The sequence below is a fragment of the Carettochelys insculpta genome, chromosome 2 (genome assembly GCF_033958435.1).
Source record: "Carettochelys insculpta isolate YL-2023 chromosome 2, ASM3395843v1, whole genome shotgun sequence".
Classification (NCBI taxonomy): Eukaryota; Metazoa; Chordata; order Testudines; family Carettochelyidae; genus Carettochelys; species Carettochelys insculpta.
In genome coordinates, this window is record NC_134138.1 from 177,179,543 (window position 1) to 177,194,490 (window position 14,948).

A 14,948-nucleotide genomic window follows, 5' to 3' on the forward strand; every position below is an offset into this window, starting at 1 on the left:
TGAAAAATCTCATGTACTTACTGTTGTAGGAGTGATAATGCAGTTTTCTATGCCCTTTCTCCTTTGCCAAGGCCAACAGGGTGAACTGCATCTTGTAGAATTATGGGTCTTGTGGCACCATTTTCATATGGGAAACACATAAAACTGGTTAACTAAAATGTTAAGTATAGATGAGAGGTGTACCTATATGGGCAAGCATTTTGTTGCTGTAAAACAATGTTTCTTAAACATTTTGAGACCATGGAACACGAAAGAATAATAGTTTTTTTTTTTAAGTGGAACACCTATGAAAATTTTCAATTTTCTCCCCCCCCCCCCCACCAAAAAAAAGTAACATATATACAGCAAAAACAAAATGAAGTAATTTAATCAGGTATAGCAGTGAAGAAGTAACATTGTATCTGCTTTTAATAATTGAAAACATACACTATCAGGGTATTTTTCAAATGCTTGTGGCACCCCGGCTCATTGTTCAAGGAACACCACTGTTCTGTGAAACATTGTTGAAGAAATCCTGTTGTGGAACATCTCTTGAGAGAGCTGTATCCCCACTGTAAATGTGGTTTTTACATGATTTGAAATTGCTACAGAGGCACAATACCTGAACTGTGCTTTTATAAATCTTCTGAATAACTTTCTTTTGTTCTTGTGCCAGGTATTGTTGATTACATGATTGAGCAGGCTGGTCCCCCATCCAAACAGATTCAGGCTACCAAGCAAGTACAAGAATTTCTGAAGGATGGTGATGATGTCATCATCATTGGCATCTTTAGTGGGGAGATGGACAAAGCCTTCCAGGTGTATCAAGATGCTGGTAAATCGTATTTCTCCATGGTTTGCCTATGGAATGTGTTCACATTTTTGCTGAGTTAAATTTTTATTTTAGCTCTTCATTGTGTCTTTAATGCTTAGGAAACTGTCTGGTTTCAGGTAGAGGTCCTCTGCAGATTAGCTTTCTGTATATTTTAGGACAGTTGTGGGGTACACAGGCCCCGGGGGTGGGTGGGCAGCTGCCTTGACATGAGGTGGAACTCTCTACCTTTATAAATTGCTGCTGCGGTGCTGTGAGCCATGCTCTGAGGGTTTCCAGCGGGTGCGGGGAAGGAGGATTATTGTGCACTCAGGACAGGTAGCCCTCAGTGCTGCCCACAGCCCCGCCCCTTTTAGGAGCATGGCAGTGAACCACCCCCACCCCCCACACACAATGCTTTCCCGGGGCCCAGCAAATCTGAGTCTCTGGGAGTGCATTGTGCTAGTGAAGGAGTGAGGATTTTGATCTGCTGCTAGCTGATGTACTCTGACTCTTGAGAAAAACCAATCCTGCCCTCTCTGTTGTCCTGCCTGCCCTCCTGACTGTTCCACATGACACGTGTCCATGCTCCATTGAGTAGGGAGCCAGTAGAAAAAAAGCTGTGTCTATGGCTGCAAGAAAAAGTCCAGGCCAGGTGTGAGAGAAGAACTGATAGAGGACCAGTAGCATGAGAGAGGAGGCAAGGCTGGTAGCTGACAGGCAGTTCAAGTGTATGTATATATGAGCTCCTCGTGGGGGCAGTGAGGCTCAGAAGAAGGTCAAAGCTAAAGTAGTGGGAAGGGTCACCTTCTGCCTCCCTTAAAGAAAATATGCTTGGAGAGTAGGGGCTCTGCCTTGGTGGTTGCGGGCGGAAGGGAAAGGGGAAGTGTGAAGGATGATTGTGCTTCTCTCCAATCCCTCAGTGCAGATTACTGACTCAACTACTCCTCTTCAGGGCTCTGGGAGGAGTACAGTGTTTAACTGTAGAGGAGCCCTATCATTACTGCCTCTATCTCTTTGGTGCAGCAGGGAGATCTTTCTTGAACCAGTCTTGACATCCACCTGTGGGGATAGAAAGCATCAAGACATTCCCTTTTTCCTTACCATGTGGCAAAGCTTACTTGTTAACTCGCACTTTTCACCTGCATGGCAGAGCAACATCACTATTAATGTGGCCATTACAACCTAGAAATTTTAGTTTAGAAGGTTGTTATTCCAAAATATAGTAAAATATTACAAAGCAGGTATCTGAAGATGCTCACAGTTTTGGAATACTAGAATAAATTTCAGGGGAGATTGGTGAGCAGAGCTCAGGCAAAACACAGTCCCGGGTGCATGTTAAACTTGTCTCAGTTCTCCCCTGTGTGGAGAAATACAGTAACAGAGATCAAACTTTATACTGGATCAGGTAAGAGGCCACCACTTTCCAAATCTTGGCACAGGGGGAGTTTCTTCAAACTAGAGTTAAAAGAAGACAAAAAAGCAGTCCAGTAGCAGTTTCAAGACTAACAAAATGTATTAGTTGATGAGCTTTCATGGGACAGACCCACTTCAGATCAGAAGTGGGTCTGTCCCATGAAAGCTCATCAACTAATACATTTTGTTAGTCTTTAAAGTGTGACTGGACTGCTCTTTTGTTTTCATAGAATATAGGCTAGGACAACTATCTGTTAGTAGAGTTAAAAGGATTTTAATCATAGGGTGTGTCAGCACTTGGCATTTGATGTGAACAGGTGTGTATAACAAAGTGCTTGGCTGTAACTCCCATGTGGGTGCTTATGGATGTTAAGGTTAGAGACCTCCTCCACATTGCAGGCCACAGAACTTTACCTACCCATTTGAGTCCTGTAATAGACCTTTAACTTCTAAGTCACTGAAGTCCTCCAGTAATGTTTTAAAGACTTCATGTTACAGAGAATTTACCATTTACACTAGTGTAAACCTGCTTAACAAGCCTGAATTTAAAAGGTTCCGAGTCAGCATTAATGTAAACCAGTTTGAAGAGTATTAAATTAATGCAAAGTAGGAACTTCTAAGTTTGTGCATGCAGTATGCACAGAAGGGAGTTAGGGAAGCACTTTAGTACAACCTGGTAATCACACCATCATAGTCTGAAGTGCAGGGCAGTGTCAACAAACACTCAGATGCTGTAGTTTTTTGTTTCTAATTATTTTTCTCTAAAAACTTACCTGTCAGCTAATGGCTTAAGAGAAGATTACAAGTTCCACCACACCTTCAGCAGTGAGATTGCAAAGTTCTTGAAAGTGACTCCTAGCAAACTGGTGGTCATGCAACCAGAAAAATTTCAATCAAAACATGAACCCAAAATGAATGTTTTGGATCTTAAAGTGAGTATTTTTCCAGACTATTAGCAAAAAGTAAGTCTGTGTGATTACAAGTGTGTATGAGGACTCCTTTTCATTCTTATACATGAGCAGTTTACATTATCCAGTTGGTATTTAATAGTCCATTACACTTAGATATTTCTTTAAGTCTGTAAAGGCTTGAGGCAATCCTTCTGGAATCAGACTTCAGTAGACTATGGATCAGGCCATAACTTTTTACTTTGGTTTAGGGTTGGTTTTCGATGCAGTGAGCCTAATTTGTCATTCTCATTTTATCCTCGTGTGACTCGGTTGACCTCCATGGAGCTACCCCTTACCTTTACTGGTGTTAGGAGACTGAAAACCAGCATATTTTTTTTTTTTTTTGGTCTCCTAAAGTGACACGGAATCTGTGTCTTTTCCACCTCCATGGGCAGCATGAGACATGAGAAGTACATTACTTTCCATGTTCAAGGATATCAGGGATTTGTTGTGCATGTTTATATACAAATACATCTGCATCACAATAGAAAGGTACAACTTGAAATTGATTTTGTTTAACTAAGTGCAGCACTCTTTTTACTTTTGAACAGGATTCTACTACTGGGTCTGAAATAAAGGATCATGTGATAAAGCATGCTTTGCCACTAGTTGGTCATCGCAAGACCTCCAATGATGCAAAGAGATATGCTAAGCGACCTCTAGTGGTTGTCTACTATATGGTAGATTTCAGCTTTGATTATCGTGTTGGTGAGTTTAACTGTATTGAGCTTCCCCAAAATAATTGCCTTTGGGACAAGAGATGAGCAGGGGTGGTAGATGGAGTCCTCTTCGGGAAGGCTAGCCTTTGGCTTCACCATTTCTTCTCCCCTTCCCCACCATTGCTGCCTAAAGAAGCCCTGAACACCCTCCACTCCCATGCACTGGAGGAGGCCCCAAGTCTGCCACCCTCTCCAGACGCCAGCCACCATGGGGGAAAAGCATCTCTTGAAAGATACTTTTCATATATGCTGGCGAGGTTCCAGGATGGCTAAGGAGATGGGCCAGAGAGAATACTGATGAGCCAGGAAACCTGAATAGCACATAACACCTCTTCAGCTTCCGCAGACCTGCTTGGGGCATAATAAAGCAAAATCTTCACTGCCAGATTCTGCATCAGGGGTTCTCGTGCCCATGACAGAGCCTCCCGTAGCTTATTATACCCATCACCCATGAGAATAAGCCACTACAAATTACTGATCCTGTGTTCTGATGATTTCAGCTACCCAGTACTGGAGAAGCAAAGTCTTGGAGGTAGCCAAAGACTTCCCAGAATATACTTTTGCTATTTCTGATGAGGAAGATTATTCTTCTGAAATAAAGGATATGGGGCTGATTGACAGTGGAGAAGATGTTAATGTCGCAATCCTGGATGAGGGTGGCAAAAAGTATGCCATGGAACCAGAGGAATTTGACTCTGATGTGCTCAGGAATTTCATTTTGGCCTTCAAAAAAGGTAAAAAATGCAAAACACGGTCTTTGGTTTTGGGGTGTGGGGGAGGCCATATGCCCAGGCATTGGAGGCCAGTTGTCAGGTTTTTTGTTTGTTTTTTTTTTGGGGGGGAAGGGTTGTTGATGGTGGGTGAAGGTGGCTGAGTATTTGGTGGGGGGGCACATGGTTGCCAACTGCCCTCACACCAATCTATTTGTTGAGATTATGGTCACAATTTAAACTTATGCACAGTGAGCACCTGTCTGATGCAGAGTTCTGTTTTGAGGCTGTTCCCCTTCTTGCATTTGTATTTTCATTAACTTTGTGTTGCTCAGACTATACAGTGGCATCTAGGCAAATCCTGCTGTGTACTACCACATTTTGTCAGTCACTCAAGAGTAAACCCACAGTTTTCTGAACTTACCCCTGAAATGTGTTCAAATACCAGCAATATGTTCATTTTCATTGCTAGTATAATGAACCAGTATATGTCTAATACTACGGTGGTGGATACCAAGACACAATGTTATCAAATAAATGTTTTACTGTCCATATGCCACCAACTGCTTGTTTTAAAAACTAACTAGCTAGCCTGTTTGTGAAGGTGGGGGGTAAATTCATTCATGTGGTGAAGACTGCATCTTCCCTGGTTTTGAACCGAAACAAATACACCATTTACTGGCCATCAGCGATTCAAATCAGGGTTTATCCTCAGGTTATTAAACCCTCTCTAAAGGAACCTCTGGTGGTCTGATTGCTGTTCTTAGTTGAGTCTAATAATGGTCTATCCTGTTAACACCACTGGTCATTTCTTTTCTAGGAAAGCTGAAGCCTATTGTGAAATCCCAGCCAATACCAAAAAATAACAAGGGGCCTGTGAAGATTGTGGTGGGTAAAACATTTGACACCATAGTAATGGATCCAAACACTGATGTCTTACTAGAGTTCTATGCCCCCTGGTGTGGACACTGCAAGCAACTGGAACCTATTTATACTGAGCTGGGTAAAAAATACAAGAACCAGAAAAACCTAGTCATAGCCAAGATGGATGCTACAGCTAATGATGTGACAAACGATCACTACAAAGTGGAAGGATTCCCAACCATCTATTTTGCTCCCAGCAACAACAAAAATAACCCTGTTAGATTTGAAGGTGGGAACAGAGACTTAGAGCATTTGAGTAAATTTGTAGAGGAACATGCAACAAAACTAACAAGGACGAAAGAAGAGCTGTAGATGAGATGAGGGTGAAGAAAGAATTGTCTATACAGTGTAGGTAAAGCAAGTTTCTTACAAAATTTGTTGAGGGAACAATACAGCAATTTGAGAAAGGGGGATACTCTGGCAGAAATATTGCAGCATCTGATTTTTATATTGCAAAAAATCATTCTGGACACTGAACTGTCTGATATATGAATGTCTTTAGGTTAGCTATAATTTTGATCTTTGGAGGAAAAATACAATCTTTATTTTTTTGTGACTACCTTGAGCCTGATTATTTTTTATTGCAATGTGGTTTGTTTTGGGTTTTTTAACTCTTTAGGATTTATTTTAAAAAAAAAAAAAAAAAAAGAGGGAAATCTCCTAAATAGACTTGTTTCTGTCTCTCCATAGTTTTTGCATTTTCATTTTTTCTTTTTGAGTTTGACCAGCTGTTTCGTGACTGTACCACATTTTGGCTTTAAGGAAGGAATTTTTAAATGGAAACAATGGGCTTATCAAGATCCGACATAAACAAAGGTGCTAACTCACTATGCTTCTGTACTTTGTTTTACATGTGTTTTAGGATTACACTTTTGTTCCCTACAAAAACACAAGGCTGTATCTTGTATCTGTTCACCAGTGGCTCTCCAAAGTCTCCCTGAGCCCTTTAATCCCTTACTCCTGGCAATTGTTTATTGGATATACTCTTAAACTGAAGTACAGTGCTTGAAGTAGGAGTATGTGATGATGTGCATTACTTAGTATTATGATGCAGTCATATTACTACTGGTTTTAAGCATTATGGGCTTCGGCTCTTTGGCAGAGGGGGGCTTTTTTCAGAGTGGTCTTTTAAAGAAAATGGACAGATTCACATTATTTAACAAAGCACTGTTATAGGTGTATCTTCACTGGGTTACCACAGAATTAACTGGCGTTGCCCTGGACTGTTTTTCAGGTACTCAATCCTAAAATTCTTGAGCGGGCTCTTCAGCTTTCCATCAGGAGCTTTCGATATGCATACATGTCCTGTGTTTTTTGTTTTGGTTTTTTTGAGTGCTCATCATTCTTTGGAACAATCAAGCTGCAGGTATTCAAAATTTTAGAAGGTGGCTCTCTTCTGGGAATATCCTAGGTAATTAGGCCAAAAAAGGTGTGGAGGCAAAAGGGGGGAGGGTGTGTTGAAGCTCTATAGTAGTGACCTGCTTACTTGTGTCCCAAATTATGCAGACTCTTAAATCCATATAATTCCGCCAGAAAGCAGACCAGAGTTAATTATTGTTCAAAGGTTAGGATGTAAAAGGAAGAGCTCTCAGAAAGAGGAGGCTGGGAATACAGAGTCTAACAGGGACCTTTTTGACCACTTACTTTAATTGGAAAAAAAAGCTGCCTAAATCTCAGATTTAATAATTTTCCTAAATGACTACTGATGAAAGCCAATTAATGGGCAATTGCAACCATAATTTGGAAGAAAGAAGTTTATGTAATTTCTGACTCTCTTGTATGCTGTCTGCAGTCCAGACCTGGTGCTTTTGACTCATGTTCTCTCCCCCCCCCCCCTTCATTAGATAAGATAAGGGATTTGTAAATTCATAGATCGTAAGGTCCTTGAAATGGCTTTTGTTTCACAGAAAGTAGGCTTTAAAAATAAAATCTCTAGGTGCACTGTATCCCCTCAAAGGTTTATTGTTGCAGCCTGCTCTATTTAAGGTATTGCTACATTGAAAACTCCCAGTGTATCCCTGTTTACAGGTGGACCTCAAACGCTGAGGTTTTTTCCTCCACCCCACAGCCCGTCCTCAAATGATCATTATACCCCAACTTTTCCTTTGTAACAACTTGTTTGTTAATTTGCCAGAATGTCTAAAAGAGCTTAAGATCTGCTGGGATGTGCAGAATCCTGCTCCTATCTTATTTCCTCGGTGCTCTCTTATTGGAGCAACACAACACTCCATTGCCTGAGTGATGGGCTACTCGTTGTACTCATGTTATCTCAGAGCTGTCAACATACTTATGCAAAAATGAATAGCTCACTTTTTGTGTAGCAGGAGTTTTACATTTCACTTTTGACTGACTTTTATTAAAGAATTGAGTGAACATGGGTTATGCTGCTGGAATGTGCTCAGAAATTGCATTGGGTCACATTGTGTGCAGGTGAGTGGCCTTCAGCTCTTATCTGAGAAAATTAAGGGTGCTGCTTACTCCCCTGATACATTCAGGTCTAAGTCACTTTTGGTAGTAGGTACTGTTATTGTTTTCTGGTAAGTCAGAAGAGCTGTGCTCTTCCTTCTGTTCTAAAGCAAAGGAGGCTGTCTTAGGGACGTGGTTGGGGAGACATGAGCTTCTGCCAAAACCATTGCCACGTTTCTGCAGTGGATGTGCTTGTAAACTATGCAGGATACAACCCTTTCAACTCTGGTGCCACACTGGAAACAATGTTAATTATAGCTTTCCTATGATCTCTGCAATCCTGGCAGGAACACTGACCTGTGTGACAGGCTGTTTCATTTGATATGCCCACTGTGTGTCCCTGATTGCTGCCGGTTGTGAGGTGAGCACCTGTGTGTTTGGCACAGGACTGTGATCTTTCACTTATTGTAAAAGCTGATGTGCCATCTGCCCAAGTAAGACCTACTGAGAGTATTTCCAGCCCTAATCTTCTGTGGTTCTGGGCTGTAGGCTTTCTGACTAGGTTAGGTTCAAACGAATGATATAGGAAAATTTAGTGGGAAACAGCCTATTTAATCCCCACTCTCCAACGTAGTGGTTCCCTGTCACCCCAAACAGTTTGTGGACCCCCATCAAAGCCAATTCTAGCTGCTGTGTACGCTTTGTTAAATAAAAAAAACCACAATGCAGATTTTTCGATAGCAATTAATTGGTAACATTATTGGAATATATTTATTTTAAAATGTTTTTCTATTATCTTTATTTTTTATATTTTTAATGGATCCCCTGCAATGCCATTGCAGACCCCCTGTTGGGAGCCACTGCTTGAGAGCAGTTCACTCTCCACATGCAAATAGGCACAAATTTTTGCTTATTTCTGAAAATACATTTCAGCTTGTGGATTCAGACAAGCTATCTGAACTCTTTTTTCAAATAAATAATTGTTTACTTTATTTATGCCCTCCCAGCAAGGATTACTAGTTGAAAGCCATTTCACTTCTTGTTGCAAACAAATCCATTTTAACTGTCTAAGTGGTAGAATCATAGAAGAGTAGGACTGGAAGGGACCTCGAGAGGCCATCGAGTCCAGCCCCCTGCCCTCGTGGCAGGACCAAGCACTTCCTAGACCATCCCTGAAAGCCATCTATCTAACCTCTTCTTAAATATCTCCAGTGATGGGGATTCTACCACCTCCCTTGGCAATTCGTTCCAGTGTTTGATCACCCTGACAGTTAGGAACTTTTTCCTAATGTCCAACCTGAAGCTCCCCTGCTGCAATTTAAGTCCATTGCCTCTTGTTCTATCCTCAGAGGCAAGGAAGAACAAGTTCCCTCCCTCTGCCTTATGACACCCTTTTAGATACCTGAAAACTGCTATCATGTCACCCCTCAATCTTCTCTTTTCCAAACTAAACAAGCCCAGTTCTTTCAGCCTTTCTTCATAGGTCATGTTCCCTAGACCTTTGATCATTCTCGTTGCTCTCCTCTGGACCCTCTCCAATTTCTCCACGTTTCCTGAACAGCGGTGCCCAGAACTGGACACACTACTCCAGCTGAGGCCTAACCAGCACAGAGTACAGGAGAATGACTTCTCGTGTCTTGTTCACAACACACCTGTTAATGCATCCTAGAATCAGGTTTGCTTTTTTTGCAACAGCATCACACTGTTGACTCATATTTAGCTTGTGGTCCACTATCACCCCTAGATCCCTTTCTGCTGAACTCGGTCGTAGGCAGTCCTTTCCCATTCTGTATGCGTGACACTGATTGGTCCTTCCTAAGTGGAGCGCTTTGCATTTGTCCTTATTAGACTTCATCCTGTTTACCTCAGCCCATTTCTCCAGTTTATCCAGATCCTTTTGAATTATGACCCTATCCTCCAAAGAAGTTGCAACCCCTCCCAGCTTGGTATCATCTGCAAACTTAAGTGTACTTTCTATGTCAATATCTAAATCGTTAATGAAGATATTGAACAGAACTGGTCAAGGAAAATAGGTGTTAACCCAGTTACAACTGGGAGGGTGAGAAGTGCAACACTGCTTATTTGGGGCCAAGGCTTCTATTTCCTTTTTGTCTTTACAGTCCCTCTGAACAGACAAAATAGACTGGAGTTTTTTCAAAAGCTTTCTTTGGTGCCTTTCCAAGACTGCAGGTATCAAACTCCGTGTTACTTTAGAACATTCTCTACAGCAGACTAATTGTTGTCGTAACACTTGCACATTTGTGTCAGGTTTAAAGGTAAGGACACCCTTTGCATAAATCTCCGTCTTTAAAAATAGAACCTCTCTAAGCATAACTGCTGTCTGTGCCCAGTAAAATGCTCATGATACCTCTTCTGTGTGAAGACGCTGAATTAAACTTTGTTTTCAAATAGTTGCAGTTTTTGTACCCTATATACATTCCTCCCACTCTCCGCTTAGGGGCAGGAGAAAATAACTTCAGTCTGCAGTGCAAAGAACAGAATTTTTTTTGTTACTGGCAGGGAATAGGAGAGGAGAGATCAGGACGGCGTGTGGAAAGAACCAGCTACAATAGTGCTCTGTTAAACTTCTGGGCAGCTGTGAGGTGCAGAGTAAATGCCACCCACCATAAGTGCAAATGTTTGTAATCTCAGTGGTACAGCAAACCGAATGCTCAGTTCGTTTCATTGGGGGTGGCTGTGTTTTTACTCTTTTTGTTTTTAGGTGCTCCTATGTCCCAGGGCTGTGGTAGCTGAATACCTTAAACTCGCAACATAGCTATCCACCAACACCATGTTACCTTAAAATTTGATGTGTGCTCCAGAACTTGATAGTGCTGGGGTCAGCCATTTTGTGTGTTCAGCCCCTGCCAGCTGCAATCGAAGCATCCCATAGCTAGGAATAATCTTAGGCCTTTGTGAAAAGAGATCAGATGGCTGCATGTTTCTTTAGAATGGAAAGATGGGACACAAACTTTTTTTTTAAAATAAATCAGTAGCCTTATTTATAGGTAAAAATATTGAAAACATTCTAAAAAAGTAGTCAGTCACCATTTAAAAATTTTAACAATGTAGAAGTTATGTGGCTCAATTAGGAGTTACGTGCTATAAAAAGTAAGCTATAAAAAAGCAAAAGTGTGTCTCTAAGCAGTTGAAGGAAGTTTTTCTTAAATCAAGCTGACATTTAAAGTCTCTATCCCTGCAAGCCCAGCTGGTGGTGGCTCAAAACCATCTCTGACTGTGTGTAACTATATTTGGAATGTCCTAAACCTAAGGCATATGTGTGCACACATAATAGCTAATAAATCTAGTTTTAAATAGCGCATGGTTGTTTGTATTGATCATTTATCAGATGGAACTGCTGAATTCCTGTTGGTTTATTCCTGACACTGCCTACAAAGATAGGTAATTTTCCACTGCTTTGGGTTCTGATGATCGTTTGTAACATATTTGGCAAGCCAGTTGCCAAGAATGCTGGAGAGGAAGGGGACAACTGTACAAATTGTGTGTGTTGTGGTTACAAGTTGATCTACAACTGTTCCGTAACTGATTCAGGGCTTAGGCTGAGATGCCTGATAGTGAGAAAACGTTAGAAGGAAATGGTATGTTAGAGAGAACCACTTAACTCATGCCTAGAAGTATAGTAATTTTTGGAAGCTGGGATTGATAGATGCCCAAGAGTGTTCCAGCAGCTTTCTAACCAATGGGAAACCTAGGGTAGTGTGGGAATGTTAATGGCAGACTGAGCTGAATTGTCAAAGGAGTCCCCAGCCAGGCCACAGGGGAAATTTAGGAGACAAAGTTGTGTTCTCAGAGCAATGTTTTTGGGAGATCAAGAGAAGCACAGTGAAAAGTGTCAGGGAGAGGATTTTGACTTGTATCATTATCTGACTGGGAGGGGTGATCTCCGTGACCTTCCACTCTTCCATCGTTTCAAGCAATGAAGATGCCCACACCTAACACCCCCTCCTTCCTGCCCTGGTGAGAGAGATTGTACCCAAGGGAGTAACTGAGGAGGAGAACAGGTAAGGATTAGAGCTATGTTGGTTGGCACTTTAAAATGGAGCACAGCCTTAGAGTCTGACAACAACGGCCAGCCTCTCCGGTGGGTGTGGTGGCCACTCCCATGCTGGGAGCCAGGCTATGGGTATAAATTCCCAGAAGCTTTTGCCCACAGAGCCCCACTTCTAGACTTGGCCTCTTGCTGTCTGTATTTTTATTGGCTTAGGTTTTCCTTTCTTCAGTTCTTCATATGCCCACCATCCACCCCCCCCCCCACTTCTTCCACTTCTTTTGCACTTTCTTCTGCTTCTCTCCCCCTTTCATTCCCTCTGTCTCCAACATTTGTTTGCATCTCTTTTTTGAGAGTTCAGTTAATGCTGCAGCAGAAATTATTAAAATAATCTTAAACGTGATTAGAAAAATGGCTGCTTGAAGCAGCTTTGAGAAGCAATAAATTAATAAAGGATCAGACCCATTGCCATTTTTTTTTTTCATAGCCACGTGGATCTGCAGCTCTGCATGCAATAATCTTGTTTAAAATCGTAATTACAAGGGCTGTTACTTTAAAAGAAGAAGAGTTAAAGCAAATAAAAACCGAAGGACATCCGAGCCTACCTGATCTCTAGTAGGTGGCACTTCGGAGAAGGGCTTTGTGGAACTTAGTTCTGGGATACAGGTGGAAACCAAAGCTGCTAGACTACAATAAAATTAACTCCTGCATGAGCAGACTCTGCTGAAGCAGGAACCCCAGCCAACACTATTCTGACTGGTCATTGGAAGACTTCTGTGTATTTTATTTGTAGTGGTGAGCATCAGATGCTTCTTGATATACATGTTTCTGGATATTCACTGTGTCTGTGTTTTAAACTACCCCTCCCTTTCAGAAGGGACATGTAAATGAAGCTGAACATGCAAATTAGTCATGAATTTAAATATCTCATACCTCATTTGCATACTCCATCAGGCTCTTACTTCCAAAAGGGGCAGCTTTCAAAATAAACAGCTGTGTAGATGGGGTCGTATTGAAAGGAAACCCCACTTTTGAAAGCACCCTTCTTCCCAATTTATTTAGGGAAGAATGGTGCTTTTGAAAGCGGGGTTTCTTTTCAAAGATACCCTGTCTACACAGCTGTTGTGTTTTGAAAGCAGCCTCTTCTGGAAGGGAGATTCTGTGGCAGTATGCAAATGAACCACAAGATATTTAAATCTGTGCCTCATTTGCATTTTTGCTCAATTTCATGTTTTAGATTAGTAACAGTATGGATGCTAAAAGACCTTCAACATGATTCTTCCGTTGGGGTATTTTGACTGGCATTTGGATTGCAGGCTTACTTATCTGATGGTATGAATTTGAAACTTGTGCTTGCACTATGGGAAATTCCTATAGATAGCAGCATGCAAAGCGAGTGACCCAGTACAAACTCAGGTTGAAAGTTTTGTGATCACTACAATCAATTGGTGCAGCCAGTGCCTCATGGAAATGGTTAAATGTCAAAAGGGGTGAGTAATCCCACCCACAACCTACCTGCAGATAACCCAAAGGTCCATCTGCTGGTGCAAGGAAAAAGCAACATCGACGTGGGACTTTAGGACTGCAAACTGGTGAAAAATGATAGCTTAAATGTTGGAGGAGAGGGCGTTTCCATCTGTAAATTCCTTTGTGTTAATTTATGAACTGACATCCCCAAATGGACAGCAGCATGGGAGAAGAAAAAATTGTTTTAAGCTGAGATGTTCCCTTTTGCACCCAAATATCGAGCAGGAAAGTGAGAGAGGCAAGACGAAGATAAGGACATCAGGAGGCTAATCGGAGGTTCTTTTGCTTTGTACGTGGAAATCCCTGAGTTAGAGATGTCAGCTTTTTGTTCATGCAAAACTAAACGCCCTTTTTCCATTCTATCCTCTAGCCTTAATGTTAATCAAACAGTAATGAAACCTATGGATGACAGGGTTTAATTAAAAAACGGAAAGTCCTCCTTTAAAATAAACTTAAATATCAATGCACCACAAATATCCTACAGCCATAAAATGTGTATTTTAAAATGCTTCATGCTATTAATCCATTTGTAAATAGGATTGTAGATGTGTACGTGGGCACTAATTGCTAATGTTTTTACAATTGGTGCCCAGTGCTCATAATTGTGCATCGTGTACCTTATCTCCAGAAAAAATGTTTGCTACACAATAGCTATTACACGGGAATTTTAAATGCCTAAGTTTAAAAAGTAGCCAACTTTTAAAAAAAAAAAGTTACACAAAAAAGCCATATTAGTTTAGTTTTAGGTGCCCATAATAGTTAAATACTTTAAAATACTAATTAAATTAAGAACTCCAATAAATATATGCTTTGTTAAACTAGTTATTCAAGTACAGTTAATACCTCAAAGCAGTTCAAAAATATTTTTGAACACTTCACCCTTCTCTGTCCACCCCAAGTTTAGGAAGTGTGCTCCTATTAGCCTATTGCCACACTGGGAAGCTGGAGCATAGGTAAGCAGTGAGCCTTCCTCTTTCCAGTCCCGGATGAGTGCCGACCCTTTTTCTAACCATTCATATTACACACTTCCCTGCACCTTGACCAAGTACTATTTACATTAACAGAGCTGCTGTACCAGATGACCCTAAGTTAGTTAACTGTCTGGCACTGGAATGACTTCCTGGGTTTGGCCTTGGTATTAAATAAAACTCCCTGGCTGTGCACTAACAGTTAAATAAATGAACACATTTTTGCGAAATAACAGTTCTGTGCTTCTAGGAAGGTGTCTTTTTTCCAAGGGCAGTGATTTGTTCTTTTTTCAGTTCTAGGAGAAATTGCACCTAATCTCTGCCACTACCACCCTCACACACACGCTTCAAAAACAATTGTGTATGGTGGTACTTCTGTCAGGCTGCAGCTACACTGCAGCACTCTCTCGCCATAAGTTTTGTTGGGAAATTTCTTCTGACAGTGATTTCTGTCGACAGAGTGCAGCCACACACACAAGCCAGTCGGGGGAGGGCTCTGCTTTGGCAACTCAAATTCTGACATGGCAAT

The 14,948-nt window shown here is 41.3% G+C and overlaps 1 protein-coding gene across 1 annotated transcript in view; it reads left to right on the forward strand.

Moving 5' to 3' along the window:
* The window catches only part of PDIA4 (protein disulfide isomerase family A member 4), a 28,411-nt gene extending 17,517 nt beyond the window's left edge, over nt 1–10,894 (forward strand). Inside the window, exons 6-10 of the mRNA XM_074988052.1 lie at nt 656–814; nt 2,987–3,138; nt 3,708–3,864; nt 4,376–4,609; nt 5,406–10,894. Coding sequence (XP_074844153.1) covers nt 656–814; nt 2,987–3,138; nt 3,708–3,864; nt 4,376–4,609; nt 5,406–5,821 — 1,118 coding nt within the window. The 3' untranslated portion in view covers nt 5,822–10,894. The remainder of the gene's footprint in view (nt 1–655; nt 815–2,986; nt 3,139–3,707; nt 3,865–4,375; nt 4,610–5,405) is intronic.
* Nucleotides 10,895–14,948: the final 4,054 nt, after the last annotated feature.